Source organism: Merops nubicus, unplaced genomic scaffold, assembly GCF_000691845.1.
Source record: "Merops nubicus isolate BGI_N331 unplaced genomic scaffold, ASM69184v1 scaffold7491, whole genome shotgun sequence".
Taxonomy (NCBI): domain Eukaryota; kingdom Metazoa; phylum Chordata; class Aves; order Coraciiformes; family Meropidae; genus Merops; species Merops nubicus.
The window spans coordinates 70,625-91,137 of NW_008588942.1; the positions used below are offsets into that span (position 1 = coordinate 70,625).

Here is a 20,513-nt window from a genome sequence, read left to right on the forward strand (position 1 = left end):
TTCCCTCATTCATCATTGTCTCACAGTGATATGGTAAAGCTCGTAGAAGTCTCCAATGACGGTGGGCCTTTGGGAATCCATGTAGTGCCTTTCAGTGCCCGAGGAGGAAGGTAATGTATTGTGTAGGATTTTAACTGAATTGTAGCTTGGTTGTGTTAATTTTTATGTTGTGTGCCTTTGCCTTCTGCAGAATATTGTCTCTCATGGGAAACTGAAGTATAAAGATGTTTCCTTCTTGATTCTTAAAAACTATGATCAGCTGCTTTAATTCAGGTGGATATTTATGCAACATTTCCTTGCTGGCTGTTTAGAGCCTGAAGTTCCCAAATAACAGCAGGAGTCGAAGCCGGAGGAGTCCTGTGTGGGCACTTGATAAGAGTGGAACACAGTCATCGTGCTTTCAAAATTCAAGTGTTGTCCCGTCTGTTGGGGTTAAAATGGAGTGGCAAACCCAGTTGAAACATTCTGGTTTTAGGGAAGGTGAACCTGTTTTATGATATGATATTCTGGAAGTCCTGAAGTTAGATTGTTTACAAAAATGGTGCAAACGAAGGCTACAATATTAAAAAATACAATATGGGGGGATTGTATTTTTAAATAGAATGCATAATCTCTAACCCTTACTTTGCTAAAGTTGAGTTTTAACATGTAAGGTCATTAACATCATGTCAGAAAAATAACTATTGTAGCAATTAGCAGTGGTTTTGGAACTTTTAAGTTTGTTGAAAAAAGATAGTTCAGGAATATATGGTAATGCATATTCTTATTTCTTGAAGAAAAAGGGGAACAAATACGTGTTTTGAAAAGTAATCTTTGATTACACATGAAAGGCGTTATGCTCTCCCGTCTGGCAACCCAGCAACACTTTTGGTTTAGTCATTAAAAGCAAAACTAACTTGCTATATGTACATAACTCTCAAATATTAATACCCATTCAGAAATGATAAATGTATTTTTCCTTCCATATCAAATACCTTCACAGGGTTTTAAATACAGCATAAGAGGTTTATTTGTAGTTGTTACTTTAAACCCAGTGAATTCATGGCCATACTGGCATGCATTATGAGAAGATGTATTTTTTTTCAATTTAAGGCTACTTTTTTTCTGACGACTACAAGTATTAAGAACTACTGTAAAGTGGTAAATTCTTCTCTTCATAATCTGAAATTTAGTAAATTCATTGTGGGGATGGAAAGGGCATGAGTGAATGGTACTTCACACATAAGCTCAGAACTAAATCCCATAGAATTGGAAATGGTTGAAATGTTCACACAATTATCTGGGATTTAGACAGTGTGAAGGCCAAGAAAAAGACTGATTTAAGAATGTTGGCTGCCTACTAAATACTTATTTAATAAAATTGATGTTAGAAATTAATATTTTGACATTTTAAATAAGAATTTTAACTCAAGTAAAATTCACTTCTAGGGTGTTAATGTGGTTGTCAAGTCTGAGGTGAAACTTAAACTGTTTATATGTAATGAAAGCATGTAAAATGAAAAAGCCATAAACACTGAAATAAAATAGCTCACTGTTTTTTTAAGGATGCTGGCTCTGTCAAGAGCTATGGAGGACTTTTTTGTCCTGAGTTTGGGATTATATGGTAAAGTTTTATTACAGGGAAGACAATTTTATATATAGATGTTTAGAATCAGGACATATTTGAAAATCCTGTTATAAGTGAGATAATTTTTTTAATTAAAATTTTTATACTTTTCCACCATAATACTAGAACTCTACTCATTGAAAAGTGGGTGGTATGTGCAATTGGTGTCTTTTGAGTTTTTTTTGAACACCCCAAAATAATCTTCTAGAAAGGGGAGATAATTGTGTCCATGTCTTGAAAGTGTGGAGGAACAGAGTTGGAGAGGACCTCAGATATTTCCAAAACATTTCTCCCAAGCTCTCTGCATTGTAGTGGAAGAAAAGTGGAGTTCATTGTTTGGTCTTGATCATAAGCACTTGTGTTGTACTGCTCCTTTACTGTCAGCTGTGCCCACACTTTTGTACTTCTGCACGCTTTCAGTGAGAACAAAGGGAGAGCAGATGCTTGACAGGGATCTTCTCCCTACTTGTTTCTCACTCTAGCACAAGGCTGCTCTTTGTTCCTCCCCTGGCTGTAAAGCGTAATGCTCTGTGCTACAGTGAACTGACTGACTTGAGCAGGGGATCTGCCCAGTCGAAACCTAAATATACAAAACCAAACACAGGACTCAGTAAAGACTTTGAAGGGTGCCCAAGAAAAAGAGATCTGATGTGTCAAATAGCTTCGCCCATTGGCTCACCAATTTGTTATATTTGCTTGGTGTTCAATTACAGTCATGCTGTGTTTTCAATTATCTTTCTTCCAGTTCCTTTATTTTGCTTTTGAAAATGTTAATCAATAGGCAGTGGTTATTAAATCAATAATTTTAAAAAGTGGAAAAAGTGTAGAAACAAGGTAGTGCAAATCTCCCTTTTTTTCTTCTAAACAATAAGCAGGGGCCACCTCCCACCAAAAAATCCCTCCTCCTCCAAAGCAAACACCACAAACCTTAAAAAATTATATGCTGTAACACTGTCCTGTATTTATCTTGAGAAAATATTTTACTTTTTCATGGTCTTTTGAGGGTTTGAAGAATCTGTTTTCAATATTGGCTTTTGTTCTTGAACAACAGATGGAAAGATCTTTGCTTCATCTATATAGATGCTACTAATTATTTCTGTTCCTAGTAAAACTGAGACCTTTTTTAAATGAAAAGATAGGTCTCTATAATTGATATGTACAGATGTGGTCAAACTTTCTTCTATGGATATGTTTCCTTATTATCCTTCTGGTTTTGCCTCTAGAAGCTTATCGGTCCTTTATTGGCCTTTTTGATCATATGCTTTCGATAACAGAGTGCGTTCACCTTATCAAAAGGGAGGAAGTATACCTATTCACTACCTTATGGTTGTGAAGTTTTTTAAGATAAAGGTTTTGTTTGCAAGACCTGCTTGCATGTTTTTGCAGTAGCATAGATGCAGTGCTAAGCAGAATAGGAGACATGAAAATGAAAGCTGAAAGGAGGACAGAATAAAAAGTGAACACAAAAGTGTGTAAATAAGAGCAGAGCAAAGAGGAAATGAATGAGAGAGAAGCGTAAAAGGAAACAAAATTCTAAATCTGTGTAAAACTGCCTTCAGTATCAATCCTTCCCTCCTTATTAGGTGATCAGAGAGGAGAGCAAGCACTCAGTCCCTTGAGAATAGCATTCGAGCAATCCTGGCTAATGGGAGATGTTATGTTGATGTGCAAATGGAGTTTCATCGAGTTTTCCTCAGCAAGCTTAATAGTAATTATAGCGTAATTTACTGTTATATGGCCTTTTCTACTTTTAAGAGCCTTTGAAACCTTCTCAAGCTCTAGACTCTAGCTGCTTTTCTGAAACTCTGCCATGTCTGTCTTTGGAACGAGATTCAACTGACACAAGAAATATTCACAGAGATTTCTGATGTTATCTCAAATAATGATATGGAAGTTATAGTGCCATAGTCCCAAGACTATTGTGAAGTCAACTTAGTAAAAAAGAACAGAAAAGGATCTGGATATTCTTCTGAAAAACCCATAAAGTACATCCATTAATAAGTATCAGTACTTTGATGTAGAGCAGTATGTAGGGCTCTGCCAGCTCTTCTTCCTCCTGAAACATGCCACAAAATTAATGATAAACCATACAGATAACACTTGGCAGCTAAAATATTTAATCTGTGTTTTTATTTTATATATCCTAAATATTTTAAAAATATTATGGAAGTCTCAGAAGAATGGGGAAAATAAAAACATGAATTTTATTGCTTTTGTCAGTTTAAATTTCAAATTTAACAGATCATATTAAAGAAATGAAAAACCTCAAGTGAAGGTAGGCATTGATGTATACACAATTCTTGTACTACAAAATTGTACATTTTTCTGTTCTGTAGTTTGGTGTTTGGGTATTTTTTTTTCTTTTAGTGGAAGTGCCCTTCATTTTCTAGAGTATATAAATCATTTTATGTTTCACTGTAAAAATTTTTAGTCTTTTACTCAAGATACAAAGAAAACAGAATTAATGTCTAATGGCCATTGTCCATACTGGGAGCCCTTCATACCACCTTCAAGGTGGCTCTGTAATAATTGTATTCTGTTTGATCGTTTAGGAGATCTGTGTTATCTACATCTCCATTTATTTCTCTCCTGTATTTCCAGCCTTTTAAGTCTCAAAGGTAGCCATGATTTTCAAAAGCACATTTATTGGGAAAAGACACCCTGTGGTGCAAATGTGCCATTTCCTCACTCCTTTAGCTGAATTCAAGGCTTTCTTTGTCTTTTCTTGCTGATATCAGCATCTTAAAAGTTATGTAAACTTAATTTGAGGTATTATTCAAGCTAAAATGCTGATGAGTAGTTAACAAAGGTTGGAAATTGGTTCTGGACTTCATATGTCAAGGCTGATAAAGTTATTTTAATGCCTCCTCAGTAGTGCTGTGATGTCAATGTTGTGCAAAGGAGTTTATGTCAAATTCAGGATTGATCAGCTACAGTACTTTAACCTGAATAAACAAGCTGATTTACCTACTCTGGCCTCCAAATTTCAGGAAATCTATACTGTGTTTAAGTTCCTGTAGAACTTCTCAGAGATCTTCCATTGTGTGAAACCACTACACATAGAGTTTTCAGTCAATCCTCATTTTTGTCCCTTAATCTAGTTTTTGCCTTTTCATGTTAGTGACTTTACATAAATATCTAAATTAGATATTTTCTGTTCATTCTGATTTGATTATATTGCAATTAGCTTGCAGGTAATAGGTAAATAACTTCAGTGTGTACATAAAATGGGCAGTGTTGGATAAATCATATTCTAGATGCTCAGTGTAATATTTTTATTACTCTCACAGTATTTGCACTGTCAGTTTTTATTAAGAGAAATTATCATCATTTCCATACAGCTGGGTGGCATGTGGAGAGTTCACAATTTCAAAGAACTACCCAGACTAACTCAGGCAGTTTAGATGTCAATAAAACATTCACTGCTTATTTCTAGTTTTATCACTGGTTGTAATTTATACTGAGAACTGAAATGTTAACACATGTAGCTGAATTTATTTTAATTGTATAATTAGAGTAATGAACCTTGTGGAAATACAGTGGTGCAAATGCTAACATAATCTAAGCTGTTTACATTCCCAATTAACTATTTAAAACAAACACAAAGATTGAGCTCTGTGGTTTGATACTGTTTCCCTTCTGCCCCCAAGTCAGCCAAGGTTAGGCTAAAACAGGGTAGGTACCACATTTCCATTTCTAATTATTGTTTAGACAGCATTGTAGACTTGCACAGTGTTTGGCAGAAGTTCACACAATATTTGGTATCATTCTTGAATAAGTTATTGTTTAAAATATTTATAGTAGAAGAACTTATGTTACAAAGCCTGTTGATTTCAACTGGACAAGATTAAGCAAATTCAAATGCACCCGTATATTTGTATGCTACATCTCTGTGTTTAAACAAATACATATACTGACTTGTGTATTCCATACTAGATTAGTTTACAGGCTTTCAAAATTTATGTTTTCCTAATGTAGAAAATGTAATATTGAAACTGTAGTAGAGCTACATCTCTACTTATCAGGATAAATGGTGGTGGCAGACGGCAGGGAAAAAAAAAATCCAATTAGTTTTAGGTTATTGCATATTTGCAATATCAGGTCTACTCTGTTTATCTCCAGTTACTGCAACAACAAACATGAATTCCCATAATGCCTTTTTGTTTAGAGTCATATTCTTGCATCTAACCATAATATACTGAAGAACTGCTGTAGGAAATTGATAAGCTTTTGTTACTAAAATTTTCAGGAACCTTTTTTTTTTTTTTTTTTTTTTTTTGCAAGTTCTAGGAGAGTTTACTCTGCATTCAGGAAATTGTTTCTGGAATTGTGTCTGAAGGGAACTTTTGCTCCATGTGTTTATATTTAAAAAAAATAAATTAAAAATTAAAAGGCACTGTGAGGATCCTGGTTACAAATTTGACTCAGACTGTTCATACAGCCTTGAATCTGTTCTCAGTGACTTAAGCCTTGGTTAACCTAGCTCTAACATTTGTTAAAAAGCAAAATCCTCATGAGCACCATATGTTGTCTTTGAGATGAGCAATCTTGCATTAGTAGAACTTGTAGCCTTTGTTTAATGAGATTATTTGCAATTTTGACTGGTAGTTTCTTTATGCGTTACATTATTTTACCGTTGGTTAGGATTAGTAATATCTTTCCTAGATTTGAGAGCTTAGGTGAAGTAAATTTAAGAAGTGACAAACAATGCATAAAGATGCATCTTGCATTAACAATTTAATATAACTTGAAACAGTAGAAAGCAGGGTTTCAAGAAAAATGCTATGCAAAACCCAATTACTTTGTATTCATAAGTGTGTGGAGACACTGGGATGAAATAATCAGTATTTTGTGTAGCGTATTGTCATAGTATTAACTTGGAGTCTTGTACTTTATGTAGAATATGTCTTGATATTTAGCATATCAATATTTTGATAATTTTTATGTTTAACCATGTAAACAAAACAACTGTTGCAGTTACTATGTATGCTCTTGTGCAAGCATTGTGCACATCCAAATTCTGAATTTGGCCATTACAGAGGAGCACACCTGTGTCAAAGTACTGTTGGGCATGAAGTGAAAGAAAAGGAAGAGAAGACAAAGTTCTTTTTGCTCCCCCTCAAACATTTTGGTTATTTTCTCTTAAATATAACATTCCAAATTTTATAATTGCTTGCTTCTCTCATCCCCATTTAGAGATATGCTCTTTAGGGGCATCTTAGAGGCTCAAAGACATTGTTTCCACAGAGGAATTCAACAGCTCACAAGTGAAAAAGGCACACTCTTGTTTTCTAACCATGCCTTTTATAAGTATCAAAATTATAATTCTGATTAAAATAATGTAATGAAGGCATACAAGTGTTTTTTCTGTCTGTTGCTAGCTGCAACAGCTGAGCTGAAGTCAAGACCAGTCACAGTTAGCATCAGTGATTGCATCCAAGTAGTCCATCTGGGGATGGAGGGTAGGGAAGGTTTGCCTCTGGTGGGGCCTCTGGACAGGTCGAAGGGTGCAGTATGTTAGGTGTTTGCAAAATCCTCCGAATCCATTGGACATAGAATAGTATCACTTAAATGTTAATGTCTGACTCAAACTTCATTTGATGATCTGTGTTGTCAAAATGCTTTATGTTGTTTTTCTCCTCACAGTCTGTTTACATGTACAGATCCTTCCAACATCATACCTTAATGTCTCTAGGTGGTTCCAAAATGGAAATACTACTAGGATCATTTCTCTTACTCCTTCATCTGCCTTGTAGGAGAAAGCATATGACTGTTCTGTAAAATAAATGTCTTATTTGCATATGTTGATGATAAATTGGTAAATGAAGAATTTAAAGTGGAAGAAATAAGTTAAAGTTAATTTTGCTTTTCTGACCCGTTTGATGAAGTGCTCAAGTGCATATATAACTTTTGTGCTCATGAGGAGTCCTTTTAAGCATCATCGACTGCTCATTTACTTTGAGGTATGTGTGAACTGAAGTGCTATGATCACTGAAAGTTTTGTGCTAGAAGACATATGTGGTCTTGCAATTCCTGCCACGCAACCAAGTATTTTTCACACCATGCCTTGAAATGACTTCTGAAAAAGTGATGCTATTGACTTGGATGATGTGAATTTGACCCACGGATACATCCTGTGGGATTTCAATGTAAAGCTGATCTTCTTTAAAAAAATCAAGTGCAATGCTGATGCAAGAATAATCCTGAAGATTGAATCCTTCTTCAAACCTAGAGTTCAGGTATAAAAACATCATTGACTTTTCACATTATCCTACCAGTACCTCAGAAATCCACTCTTCAGGATCCATTTCATAATTTCAGCTTGAATATCTGTTTGCCTTTTCTCTCTGAGAATGTCTGAAGATGACACTGTGAGTAAGCACTAGACAGAGGTGACCAACTCATTGCACAGAGGCTATCAAATGCGAGTTGTCTTCAGTCATTACTGAACCAATTCATTTAAGATGTGCTGAATTATAAATGGCATTTAAGTTTTTAATTTTCTTTTTGCTGTTTAGCAAAAAGAAGTTAATGTTTTCAAAAGAAAAACATTTGGTTCACGTGAAGTTCCTGAATCCTCTATCCATTCCTTCATTACAGGCTGCTTATTATGTGAGATGACCCCACGTTTCACTTGCACAGAAACAGTAGTGATGGCTGTGGTCTTCTCTGATAATTCAGAAATTAAAATTTTAAGTTGCATCTGTTCAACTTAACTAGCAGAAAAGATGCCAATTCTCAGATGTGTGGTGCTTCTTGGAGCTTTTACTGCTCAGAAATCTAGGCCTTTTGCAAGAATGGACGTGCTATCATCACACTGCCTCTTTGTTCTCACTTTTAAATGACATGCTTGATTCATCTAGGCTTTTTTTTTTCCATGGATAAAGGATAATAATTCAGGTAATGCTTATAAATTCTTTGAAACTATGGTATCCTACTTTAAATTATAGGTGGTTTAAAATTTAGTTTCTGTAGTGATTATGATAAAATATTAAATCGGTACAATTTTCTGTGCTGGAAATTGATTGAACAATAATAATTTGCAATCTTAATGTTCCAGAACCCTGGGGCTGCTGGTAAAGCGGTTGGAGAAGGGTGGAAAAGCCGAACAAGAAAACCTTTTTCGTGAGAATGATTGTATTGTCAGGATTAATGATGGAGACCTCCGGAATAGGAGATTTGAACAGTAAGTTTACTTACCATGTTACGTTTTATTATTTAATCTTTAACACTGCACCTTGCAGTAATTTGAGGAAAATAAGGAAACATTGTCTGAGCTTGCCTTTCCAGTAAAGAAATGATACACAAAGGAACATTAGTGACTTTTAATTTACCAATAATTCAGGATAATTATTGTCTTATAGTATATGCATTTCTCCTTTGATTGATTTTGCACATTATGAATTTTTTCTTCTTGCATTGGTAAACTGTTTATCCTGAGATTCCCATATGACTTTTGCTCTTAGACTTGCAATGCATCGTGTCCAATGTAAGTGGATGATATGGAAACTTTAGTTTTTAACATTTTAAAAATATTTGTGCATTTGTATATGTGAGAACTAAAGGTACTATAGGCAGAAGATTCCTGGGGAAGTTTGAGAGATCATTAATATTTGCTCAGGGGCCACTTAGGCTTGGTAGAATACCAGAACAATCTTTCAGTCAGAAAGATTTTTAAATGTTAAACCAGGTTGTAGTTCACACACAGACAGCTGAAAGAGAAAGCAGAAAAGAGGTATGCAGAAAATGAATGAGCTCAAAGAAGATAATATTGTTCTGAAAACATGTTGAGGGCTAAAAGAATATAATTTATTCTGGTTGTCCTATACTTAATATACATTTGAAATGTTTTTTTTTTATTTCTTTGACTCTAACCTTGATTGGAACACAACTCTACCACATGGCTGTAAGCAACTTGTCTCTGCTTGTGCTGTGGTTCTGAATCACGATTTAAGTCTATGAAGAGATTTACTGACTTTGTGTACTTTGACTTGGGACTTAGAGCTCAATGTCTGTCTGTGCAGGATTAAGCATTTTTTTCCTATTTCTTAACATTATGTTCTGAAAGACTGCTAACTTACAAAAAGTAAAGTGGGAACTAGACCTCTTGAAAGGTTGCATATACTCTTAGCAAATTATGGAAATAGTGTTTATAGAGATTGTAATTTTCATTCTGTTGTCACTGTGATTACTGTTACCACAATTATTGCAATTATCAGGGCTCAAAACAAAAGGGCACCACAGTCCTGCTGTAAAACAGTCTGCATTTCAAGACTGTGGTTAAAATTTTTCCTTTTCTGAATCCAGTATTTGATACGCTAGTTGTTAAGCGTATTTAACCATTGCGTTGCCCTAAGGCAATAAACATTAGCAAAAAGCAGACCAAGGAGGCTAGTGAACAGATTCAAGTTTTATGGTTTATGCTTGAGTGTGATGTGTCTGTCAGCTCGTGTTGCTTAATTAACATTAGTAATTATGCTTATAATGTCTCGTAGTCTGCCAGTCCTAATTTGCTAATTTTCTGTTCATTCTGAAACCCAGAGCACAGCATATGTTTCGCCAAGCCATGCGTACGCCTTTCATTTGGTTCCACGTGGTCCCTGCGGCAAATAAAGAGCAGTATGAGCAGTTGTCCCAGAGCGAGAAGAACACGTACTACTGCAGCCGGGTCAGCCCCGAGGCCCACTACGCTGACGGCAAAAGTATTAACAGTCCTGGACTGCACACCTTACAGAGAATGTCTCGAGCGGGTAACCAGCCCGACCCGACAGACTGCTACTCGCTGCTACCTCATAGCGTCAATTCATCAGGGAAACCACCCTCAGGCCTGCTGCCCTCACCTCAGAAAGTTCTCGCCTCCACTGCAAACAGTGGCTATAACACCAAAAAGATAGGGAAGAGACTCAGTATACAGCTGAGAAAAGGTAAGGCACCAGTGTGCTCCTCCTGTAGCATGAGGTGTGCACGTGGAGCGTATGGGCGTGTGGCCCGTGCCGTTCTGTGGGGCAGGTCAGCTTCCAGCAGCATGGGGGTTGTGATGGGTTGATAATGGAAGCCAAGGGGCTGATTTTTCCCTGATAACACACCCAGGAGTCCAACCATGTGTTGGCTGTGTGTGGTATGTTTGCAAAAGGCTGTTTTAAAGAGTGCTTTAACATTTTTTCTGTCTCAGTGAATAGAGAAGTGCAGTAAGTGCTACAGATTCTGTTGGCCAAGATGCAGGGAGTGGTGAACTATTTAATACAAATAAATAAGCTAAATAGCCCATATTCTGTACTTTACAGTTGTCATGACTTCTCAGGTTGACTGACTGTGGTTTTGCCATTACATTTCAAGAGTGTGTTGGATCCAGTTGGTGAATTGGATTTTCTAATTTCCAGCTAAAGGTTTCCTTCATTCCACTCAGATGTGAAAGTCTTAATGGTTGAGATGTAATGTGATATTTCCTATCTTGGCCCTTATGCTCCTGTAATTCAAAGGGAGGTGAGAGACTATTTAAGGGCAGAGGAGAAAGCGATGTGTGCTTATCTCAACATCTGTGTTACGTGGGCACATGTAGATGCATGGATACAAAAGTGGAATTTTTAGGATGTATTGAATGTCCTAGAGTGATAAAATTTGGTATTTTTGTGTAGTTACCATCTAGATGCTTTTAAGACAGTTTGAAGTATAATCAAATCACATTTAGATGCAAGTGTTTCTTAGCTCTTGGAAATTATTTTTTAAAAGGATTATACATGCTGGGAGCTTTATATTAAAATGGGCATATTTAAGTTTAGATACAAATTTTCTCTGGCAGCAAGAATAGGGTTTGCATTATACAGCAAAATGTTTACTCATGTGACAGTTTTCTCCATGAACTCAAAGTATGTTCCCCTCAGGATATCTTATGTGGTTATTGTTGATAATTTTTATTAATTATTTTTTTACTGAAAGGTATCAAAGACAATGCATTGAGTGGTAGAGATTTTCCATTTTCACAGGTACCAGGCTAGTTGTCACATTATCGTTATGCTTTTCTTTCTGTGAACTTCGTGTGAACCACCAGATTGCTTCTTTCTGGTTGCTGAATTTTAAGCTCTACAAACTTGGATGACATAAGGTTGAGTTGACAGTTTGCTTCTGTTGTTGATGCTCCTTCAAGAAATTCTTTAGGCCATCAGCTCAGATCAGCCTGCTTGGACAAATATATTGTTATTGACTGAGTAAGGAATTGCTGGGCTTACAAATATGATTTTGGTCACTACAGTGGAAATATACATTTCATATAATATATAAGCACCAACAAATGAATATAGAATATGGGAACACAGTATTTTTGCATGAAATAGCTACTCAAAAGATACAAGAATATAATTTTGATGTGTTATGGATTCTTTGACAGGGAAGTGAGGTTATGTTTTGGTCATCTTGCACTGAATACTGTTTCATAAATACTCTGTCCACTTCTGTAATGCAATTTAGCCTTGCTGGCACCAATATATGAGATGGATTTGGAGTGAAGAAGATGCATCGCTACCTGTTGATGGGAAGTGAACTGTAAGATACTTTAACATCTAGTTCACACCAGAGAAATTTGATGGCTTTTATGCTAGTAAAAGGTTTGAAATCTATATCTAGAATATATTTTAGAAATATAGAGGAGACATTTGTTCCTAATAGTTTGCTCATGTGAGAATACAACTTACAAAGTAGTGGCACCTGGCTCAGATTAAAGACAGACAGGCAGAAACTATTTAGTAAGTGTACTGTGTTTTATGTGTGGTGATATTAAAAAAAACAAAAAAAAGAGTGCATAAGGAAGGATACTTTTTTTTTTTATTGTTGCTGTCTTTCATTTGGTAATATCCACTGTAGAAAGAGGCATATCCTTCCATTGTGGCTTTCATTTGATCACTCTGAGAACATACGTGTGGAGCAGCAAATGAAGCAAAACGCTTAAGGATGCCCCCAAGTTGTTTGTTATAAATATGATTGCCATAGGAATGTTGATTGTCTTTGATTATTTCTAATGAAGGATGTTTTAATAATATAGGGCTTTACAGATATTTAACAAATGTGCTTTCTTTGTAGCTAACAGACAGCAGTTATTTTACCAATTACCTTCATTAGATTAAAAACTCCTTGTGGGGTGCATTAAGGCATACAAGCATGCAAAGCTTCATCTTGAAATTCACTTTTGATTTAACCTGATATAGTATATGAGAATGGACTATTTTTTAAAACAGACAGACCTTCTTTATTATGGCTGTCTTTCTATATATTGCATAAGCTTTATTGTATAAAATGACATTGTAAGATAAGCCTGCAGTATGTGCTTCTGTAATTATGATTTCTTAATATTTATTGCTGTTTTGGCATTTTAAAATAGCCTGAACTTTCATAGAATTTAGCTGTTTAATAAAGTCAGAAGAGAAGGTCAGTCATATGTTTCAGTCAATGCAGAATGTTTGTTGGTTTTCTAAATGAAAATGGATATCTGTTTATCTTTCCTTAAAGGTCAGGGCCTGAACTTTTAGCATATAGATGTAGGGGTTATTGCTGATATTCTAATGCCATTAAGGCTGTATAACAGTGTAGCTTAATAGCTCACACAAATTAAGATAGTGCAAGACATGACAGTGAGCCTATATATTTATGACAGTGAGATATATTTTGGTGTAAGCTGATACACAGTAAGTATAAATAAGTAAAAATTATTCTATACAGCTAATATATAGAGAAAATAAGACTGCTGATATAACACTCACAGTGTTAGGACAAATTTTGACCTCATACACACCAGAACAATTCCAGAGTGTTTTTTCTTTGCCTGCAAGGGTTTGAGCCAGTGCAATTGAGCTAAATATAGTCCAACGCATATAAGTAATAAGTAACCAACTGTGCAACAAATGATCTTAAGGCTTAGCCTTTGAGCACTGAGTAACTCGCAGCATTTAGCCCAATACTTGCTAAAATATTCAGAATACTGATTCTCAAGTGGACATTGTATTACTCAGATTTCATATATCCTGGTTTTGACACCACTGTACTAAGACAAGCCTGAATTGCTTAGTCTTTAAATTAGCATAATTTGATTTGCTTGCCCTTAACTATAATGTTCATTGCATCCGATTATTTCTATCTATAACTACATATTTGTCTAGCTAAATTAAATATATAATTGTCAAAGTATAATGTCAAAACATAGCTCTTGTTTTTTAACTTGGGCCTAGTTCCACCAAATATTGTATTGGTTTTGGTGTGAAGTACTCAGTGCATCGGGACTTCAGTCCACATCCCTTGGCTTCCAGAGGGTGACTTGCTGCAGCACAGCTGTAGGAATCAGCACGTGCATCATGGAGAGGATGCTGCAGCTGTGTCCACGGAGGTGGTCTGAGTCCTGGGAGGAAGGAGGCACCTTTGTGCAGTGCAACAGAGAAAAGGGGTTAAACTGTAGATTTGAGAAGGATTATGAGACGTGTTGTTCTTCAGAGTTTCTTGTTGGTTTGCTGGCCTTTCTGTGATTAATAATGCTCCATCTTACATACGAAGCAGAGCTTAAACACTCCAAGTCTCACCAGGTGACTAGGCATTCAGTGTTAGAGTGCAGTGACACAGCCAAGTTCCTTTTTGCAACTAGTCATTAGAGAGACCAGTAAGATGCCATGGCTAGTTTGGGAGTGTGCTCATTTAAAACTACATCATATTTGCTATGGAGTAAAGCACAGATATGGACAATTACTTGTTCTGCTTGGGTAAACAGTGGGTGCAAGACAGGACCCTGAACTTGCCTGTAAGATACCCTGCATCATATATCTGAAGTGTACAGATTTACATGCATTTTTCATCATACTCTCTTGTTACCCCACAGTTTTTTTAGCCAGATTTGAACTGACATTCTACATTTTTGTTTAAAAAAATTGTTTTGTTTCTTTTGAAGTGATATGTTCTCTTAGGCTGATTTTATAATTCCTGTTCAGATTCAGTAGACGTGTTTGTCACTTTTGAAATGAAGCATGTAGATTCCTAAATTACTTAGGTGACCTTGAGAAATGTGATTCAAAAGTGAAACAATTTTGGGCATTACTAGCCACTGAAGAAATGTAAACAGCATCAAGTTTCATCTTTCTATTTTTTTAAAAACACTTTTTTATCACTGTTTATTGGCAGGGTGTAACAAAAAAGGGAAGAATGTTTCTATGAGGTGGATCAAAGACCTTGAGAGATCTGAGCTTTGCTTAGAGAAAAAAAAGTTGTTGCAAATCACTCAACTACATGAAAATAAACATGCAATTAATTTGTCTTGATTGTGCATGCGACTGCAGAAATTTTATGGGGAGCTGAGCAGTCAGCCTTCTAAGCAGTCATTTGCATGTACAGTTACCCTGTCTACACATACCCAAATTCTGGGTTTAAACTAGGAGCAGTAAAATAAGTTTTCAGGAAGTGTCTAAAATGGTCATGCATTAGTTTAGTGAAGCCTCTGACAATAAAGGGAACATATTTACTCAGCTCTAGCATGAGATCCAGCCATAATAAAAACTGCTTTTGAGCATAAAACAGTAGGATAATTACTTCAGCAATCACCCATCTGTAGACAGGTCTCAAAAAAGCATCTACTGTGGAAAGGCAGGAACATGAAATGCTTGGAAGGAGTGTGTCTACTCTGGTTATTATCAGAGAGTGTTTGGCCTTTCTGCTTAGTTTTATTGTAATGTTGTCTCTCTCCTTAATCTGGATCATTTTATAATCTAATGCTTTCATTAAGTGGGGAAGCTGCATTTTGTAATTTTTGTGATTTAGTGCCACAGGGTGTTTATGTATATAACCAACCTCCCTTGTTGTTTTTGGAAAGGAAATATGTATGCTTTGTTTTTCATGAAGAATCTACACTTTTCCTTAACAATCCTTTATTCCTTCTGAGGACTGTTCACCCCCATGGATTTTCCATCCTTGCTTTTTATTTCTGGCAGTGAAAATTTAGACTTGCAGTGGTTGCTGGATAAGGGACGCACAACTTGTCTTGCACAATAGCCTTAGAAAGTTGTTATTGCCAGAGCCACTTTTTGCACAATCAAGAAGACAATACTAGTTAGGACAGTCTTTGCTGGGAGATAACAGAAAGTCTAGCCACCTCTAGTAAGATTTAATACATTTTTCTAACATCCTATCAGTTTATGATCAGTCTGATTCCAAATCATATGATTTTTTTAAATATGAATTTAATTACATTAACGTCTCACCCTACACCTTCATGCTAATAGAACGTTTTGTCTCTGAAACATCAATTCTGCCCCTCTTCTGTTGCTAGAACATAGTTCTTTAATTATTGTTACTGCCCTTTTTATTCACCTAGAACTACTTTGTCTTCAGCTCAGAGCTGGCTGACCTCTTGAGGGTAATTCAACCTTAAAAGCTATGCCACATTCAAGAAAAAAAGAGAGCTCTAAGTTGTTGAGAGAAGAAGCCTAAGAATTTGAATTGCACAAGTTACTGGGTAATTCTTAAATGTTATTATCACTTGGTGTAATTTGATCATCAGAGATGACAACTATGGAGGGAGGAAGAAGTTTTCTATCCTTCATCTTTTTAAAATCTGTAAAAGATTGAGCTGAACATAGTTCAAATAATCTAGACCTTGCAAAGCAAAGCTCCTAGCTTTGAGTAAGATAACTCCCGTGTTTACAAAAATATGGAAGTTCCTTCTGTTTTCTACTCGTGTTCTGTTTCTGCCTGTATGTAGGTCCGGTTTCTCCTGTACTATTAGTATAAATCAGAGATATCAGAGGAGCCTGCAGTATGTTTGCACAGATCCCTCATTATTATAATGCAGCATTATACCCTGAGAACTGAAAACATTTTAGCAGCCGGAAGATATTTAGGTCCTATATACATTTCTATCAACAGGAGAACTGAAATGTATGCAGGGCCGATAGCTAAATCAGTTGATGTGTATAAAAAGGAAAAAACCCTGAAAGCCAATCCAGTCACAGAAGTCATATTTATTTTTGGCCTCAGCTGAATGTATCCATTTATTTCCCAGTCTCGTGAACATCTAATTTATATATGCATATATATATATATGCATAGATATGCATATATATATATATGCATAGAAGCTTATGAAGCTGTATTAAACAGCTAAGGGCAGCTATGGTGCATGGATAGTAAGATGGAAAGGTAAAAGTAAAACGTCACCCAAAAGCTGCCTTATGCAAAGCTCTATAGATCAGCATAGCAAAGCGTAGCCCAGTTGAGACCCCTTCTCTCCACAGAAACAAGTAATTAAAATTTTCTTCTGCTATTATCTGGGCTCAGTGTGGATTTGTGGTGTTCTGCCGGCTTTGGTAAAGGCTTTCTGGAGATTTGACAGCAGAAAATGCCACATTCCAAATTTATATTCTGTGTGCATTTGTAAGGTGAACATTTCAACTTCTGTTTTTTCTGTGGGGGTTTAAAGTGGAGTGTGTGAACCAGACATCTATAATGACATCGTTATCAGGCTGTGGGGATTAAGCCTATTAATAATGAAATATTGTCCTGGGTGTGCTGTCATGTTCAGACATTACGTTAGAAATCTTAGCATACAAAATCTGTACTCAAAGAACAGTATTCAACACTGATCCTTAAAATAAGAAAAAGATAAATTCCATAAAAAGATGTGACTTAATAAAACCTTGTATTTATACAGATCATCTTCACATGTTGCAACCAGTTAAAGAGCCCTACAAATGTTTGAAGAACCATTAAAATTGTGAGGTCTCCAAAGTAAAATATGGATGTTATGAGATCTAGGTTTTTTTTGTCTCTGTGCAATAGCACTGATAACTTTGATATCGGCCTGAAAGTGGATGAAGGCTTTCAAATTCAAATGTCAGTTTTTCAACTGTCTTGAATGATGCAGAATGAAGGGAGGCTGTCCCACAATAATTAAACTAGAGGAAATGATCTAAAACTCCTGAACAATACATGCTGCATATACATGAGGACTTATATATGTTCAAATTGAATATTTTAAAAGGTTATGTCACCTCGAGCCTTGTCATTTACTTCTTAATGTATTATCATCTTGATAATAAAGTATGTTGTACTAAATTTTAATCAAATGTAATTGTGCAGATTTCAGAAACCTGTGTGTAGCCTACTCTTGACGATATTAGACTCCTGCTTCCTTTTCACATGTGAATAGTAGGTAAAAAAGCTCAGTTAAAAAACAGATTTGGCAAATGAACAGGGGGAGCAGTAAGATAGAAATTAGTTCAGGCTTTAACCTTGTGGTGTGTTGAACTTGGCTGGATAGGGGAGAAAAAATAGAATGGAAATCTCATGGTTCAGGGTAAGGACAGGGAGAGATCACTTACCAATTAATGTCACAGGCACAACAGATTTGACTTAGGGAAATTAATTTATTGCCAATCAAATCAGAGCAGGACAATGAGAGATCTTAAAACACCTCCTCCCAACCCTCCCTTCTTCCTGGGCTCATTTGCACTCCCGTATTCTCTACTTTGTGAATCCCAGAGCTAGTGATGACCCGAGGTACACTTCGATAACCAGCTACAGGCATAATTTCACTGAAATACAAGTAAACGTCAGTTTCCATATTGAGTGGACACCCTTTCTGGATTTCTCCAGGTCATCCTCAAGGTCTCCGTTTTGCTTGAGTTAGTCTTAGCCAAGTGTAGTCAGTCACCTGAATGCACAGCAGGACCTGAGAAGTGGCAGCCTGGCTCTGCTCCCTGCCTGTGTGGCAGAAGGTGGGTGGAACCAGCGAGAGCTGGAGTGAAGCCCCGGAGTGGAGGAGCTGTTGACAGAAAACAGCCTGAGGTCCTTGAAGCAGAAGAAACGAGACCACTGAGCTCCGCTTCTGTCTGTCACCTGCTGGTGTCCATAAGTGAGCTGACAAAGCCCCATGGCCAACATGGCCAACTACATTGCTGAAAGAGTTGGGAAACAGAAAGAAAAGATTATTCACAAGATCCAGATTGACAAGGGGGAAGACAGCGGTAGGATATCAGATCTACTTTGTTCTGATTCCTTGTCACTCTGCTTATCCGAAATAGAAAGTTGGAAATGTGGCAATGACTTGGAAATCGTTGGAATAGCAAGTTGCAAGGAGGGCCTGCTGAGCCACCTGTGCCAAGACTCAGTGCTTCAGCTACAGCATTCCTATATATGCCTTCTTTTTTCATTTTTTTCTTTTTTCCTTTTTTATTCTTTTTTTTTCCATGCAATATTGCTTACATTTTACATAGGTATTTTTATGGGCTGTATCAGTGAGGTATATGTATACATACTGGATAAAAATAATATGCAATCTATATAATGTGCATTTTACCAAGTACTATTCTACATTCTTTATGCAGGTACAGAAGGCTTGGGATTTAGCATTACTTCAAGAGATGTCCCAATCGGTGGCTCTGCTCCAATTTATGTGAAAAACATCCTTCCCAGAGGTGCAGCTATTCAAGATGGGAGACTAAAGGCTGGAGACCGATTAATTGAGGTGATGAAGTGTTATATGTTAGTTGTCCATATTTTGGCATGAGTCCATGCAGTAGTTCACTTCCAAAGCCTCTTAGTAGTTTATGTTCCAGGAAAATGTTTCCCCTTTTTTTTTTTTTTTTTTTTTTTTAATTTTCTTTGATTTTTTTAGGTGACAGACCAAAGGCTGTGCATTTTTGGTACATAACTGTTTTCAGAGCTGGATGCAGACGTACTATGAAAATAAGAGCTTACATATCCTGTGTGAATATAGTGTCTTAGTCTTGCATTGCTGTTTAGGAATAAGGTGACACAAATCGATTGCTACCTAATAAGCGGCATTAAGTCATCATGGAGTGACAGACCAGAAAATACTGAAGATGTTGCAAGTATGGAAAACGATAAGCTGAAAAGGTTTAGTGAATTAACTGAAAGGGACAACGTAAGAGGAGGGTAGTGCTACAGAAAATCAAGGCCACTTCCCTCCCGAGGGGAAGATGTCCTCAAAGGAATTAAATTTGTCTTAGATAGGTGCACAGCAGAGATCCTCCTGCAAATCTAGCTGGAGTGTTATAAGATGTTACCACCCACAGCTTTTCATTACTGTCCCTAAGCCAAATGACACTGGAGGTACAGCTGAGACTGTAACTGTCTCTCAGAGCCCTAACTTCACTTTACTGCCAAACTGGCAAAGTCAGCTTGAATTGCTGCTGGAGGATAGTCCTGTGTAATTACTATAATTCATGGTAACCCAGTTGACTTGGGTAGAAAGGGACTCAGAACCTTTTAAGACAACAGTTAACAGCATCTCAACTGTGTGAGCTGTGACCTTACAAGGGGAAAGAAAAAGATTATCTGCTGACTACTTCTGAGCGCCATGCTCATTTGCTTAACACCATTTGCTGATTTGCCTTATATTCTGAAAATATTTCTGAACAGGCAAGCCTGAGAATATCTATTTTTCTCTGGCTTGTCCCTTATTCAAGGTAGCTCACAGAGTGGGAAATTTACCTGATGTATCCCATACCTTTCTGTACTGGTAGCTGGTATGTGGAGGCCAAGAGGCTGGATGACTGAAAAAAGGCAAAGGTAACTGCTCCAAAGTTCTTTTTGGGGAAAAAAAATATTTTCTACTTTTGACACTATTTATTATGCAAGATATATTTGGAAGATATGTGTAACAACAAGGCATGTGGAAACAGGGCCAGATTTGGATCACACTTTGATTTCATCAAAGGATTTTTGTGCAGAAATTCTGGTAAAAAATAGTGGTGGATGGAGTATACAGCTGCTGCTAAAGAGGAGGGAAGTATAACTGTCTTGCTTCTTACTTGTATTTGCATGTAAAGAATGTGTGTTTAATTACTTCTAATGGAAGCTGTACTGAGCCAATAAGCAGATTGCTTCAGTGAGGTTTTTGTTAAGTACTGTCCGCTATGAT

The 20,513-nt window shown here is 36.5% G+C and overlaps 1 protein-coding gene across 1 annotated transcript in view; it reads left to right on the forward strand.

Moving 5' to 3' along the window:
- Positions 1–20,513, forward strand: part of PARD3 (par-3 family cell polarity regulator) — a gene marked incomplete at its 3' end in the record, with an annotated part of 183,209 nt that overhangs the window by 66,327 nt on the left and 96,369 nt on the right. Inside the window, exons 5-8 of the mRNA XM_008949412.1 lie at positions 27–110; positions 8,667–8,792; positions 10,148–10,530; positions 18,955–19,094. Coding sequence (XP_008947660.1) covers positions 27–110; positions 8,667–8,792; positions 10,148–10,530; positions 18,955–19,094 — 733 coding nt within the window. The remainder of the gene's footprint in view (positions 1–26; positions 111–8,666; positions 8,793–10,147; positions 10,531–18,954; positions 19,095–20,513) is intronic.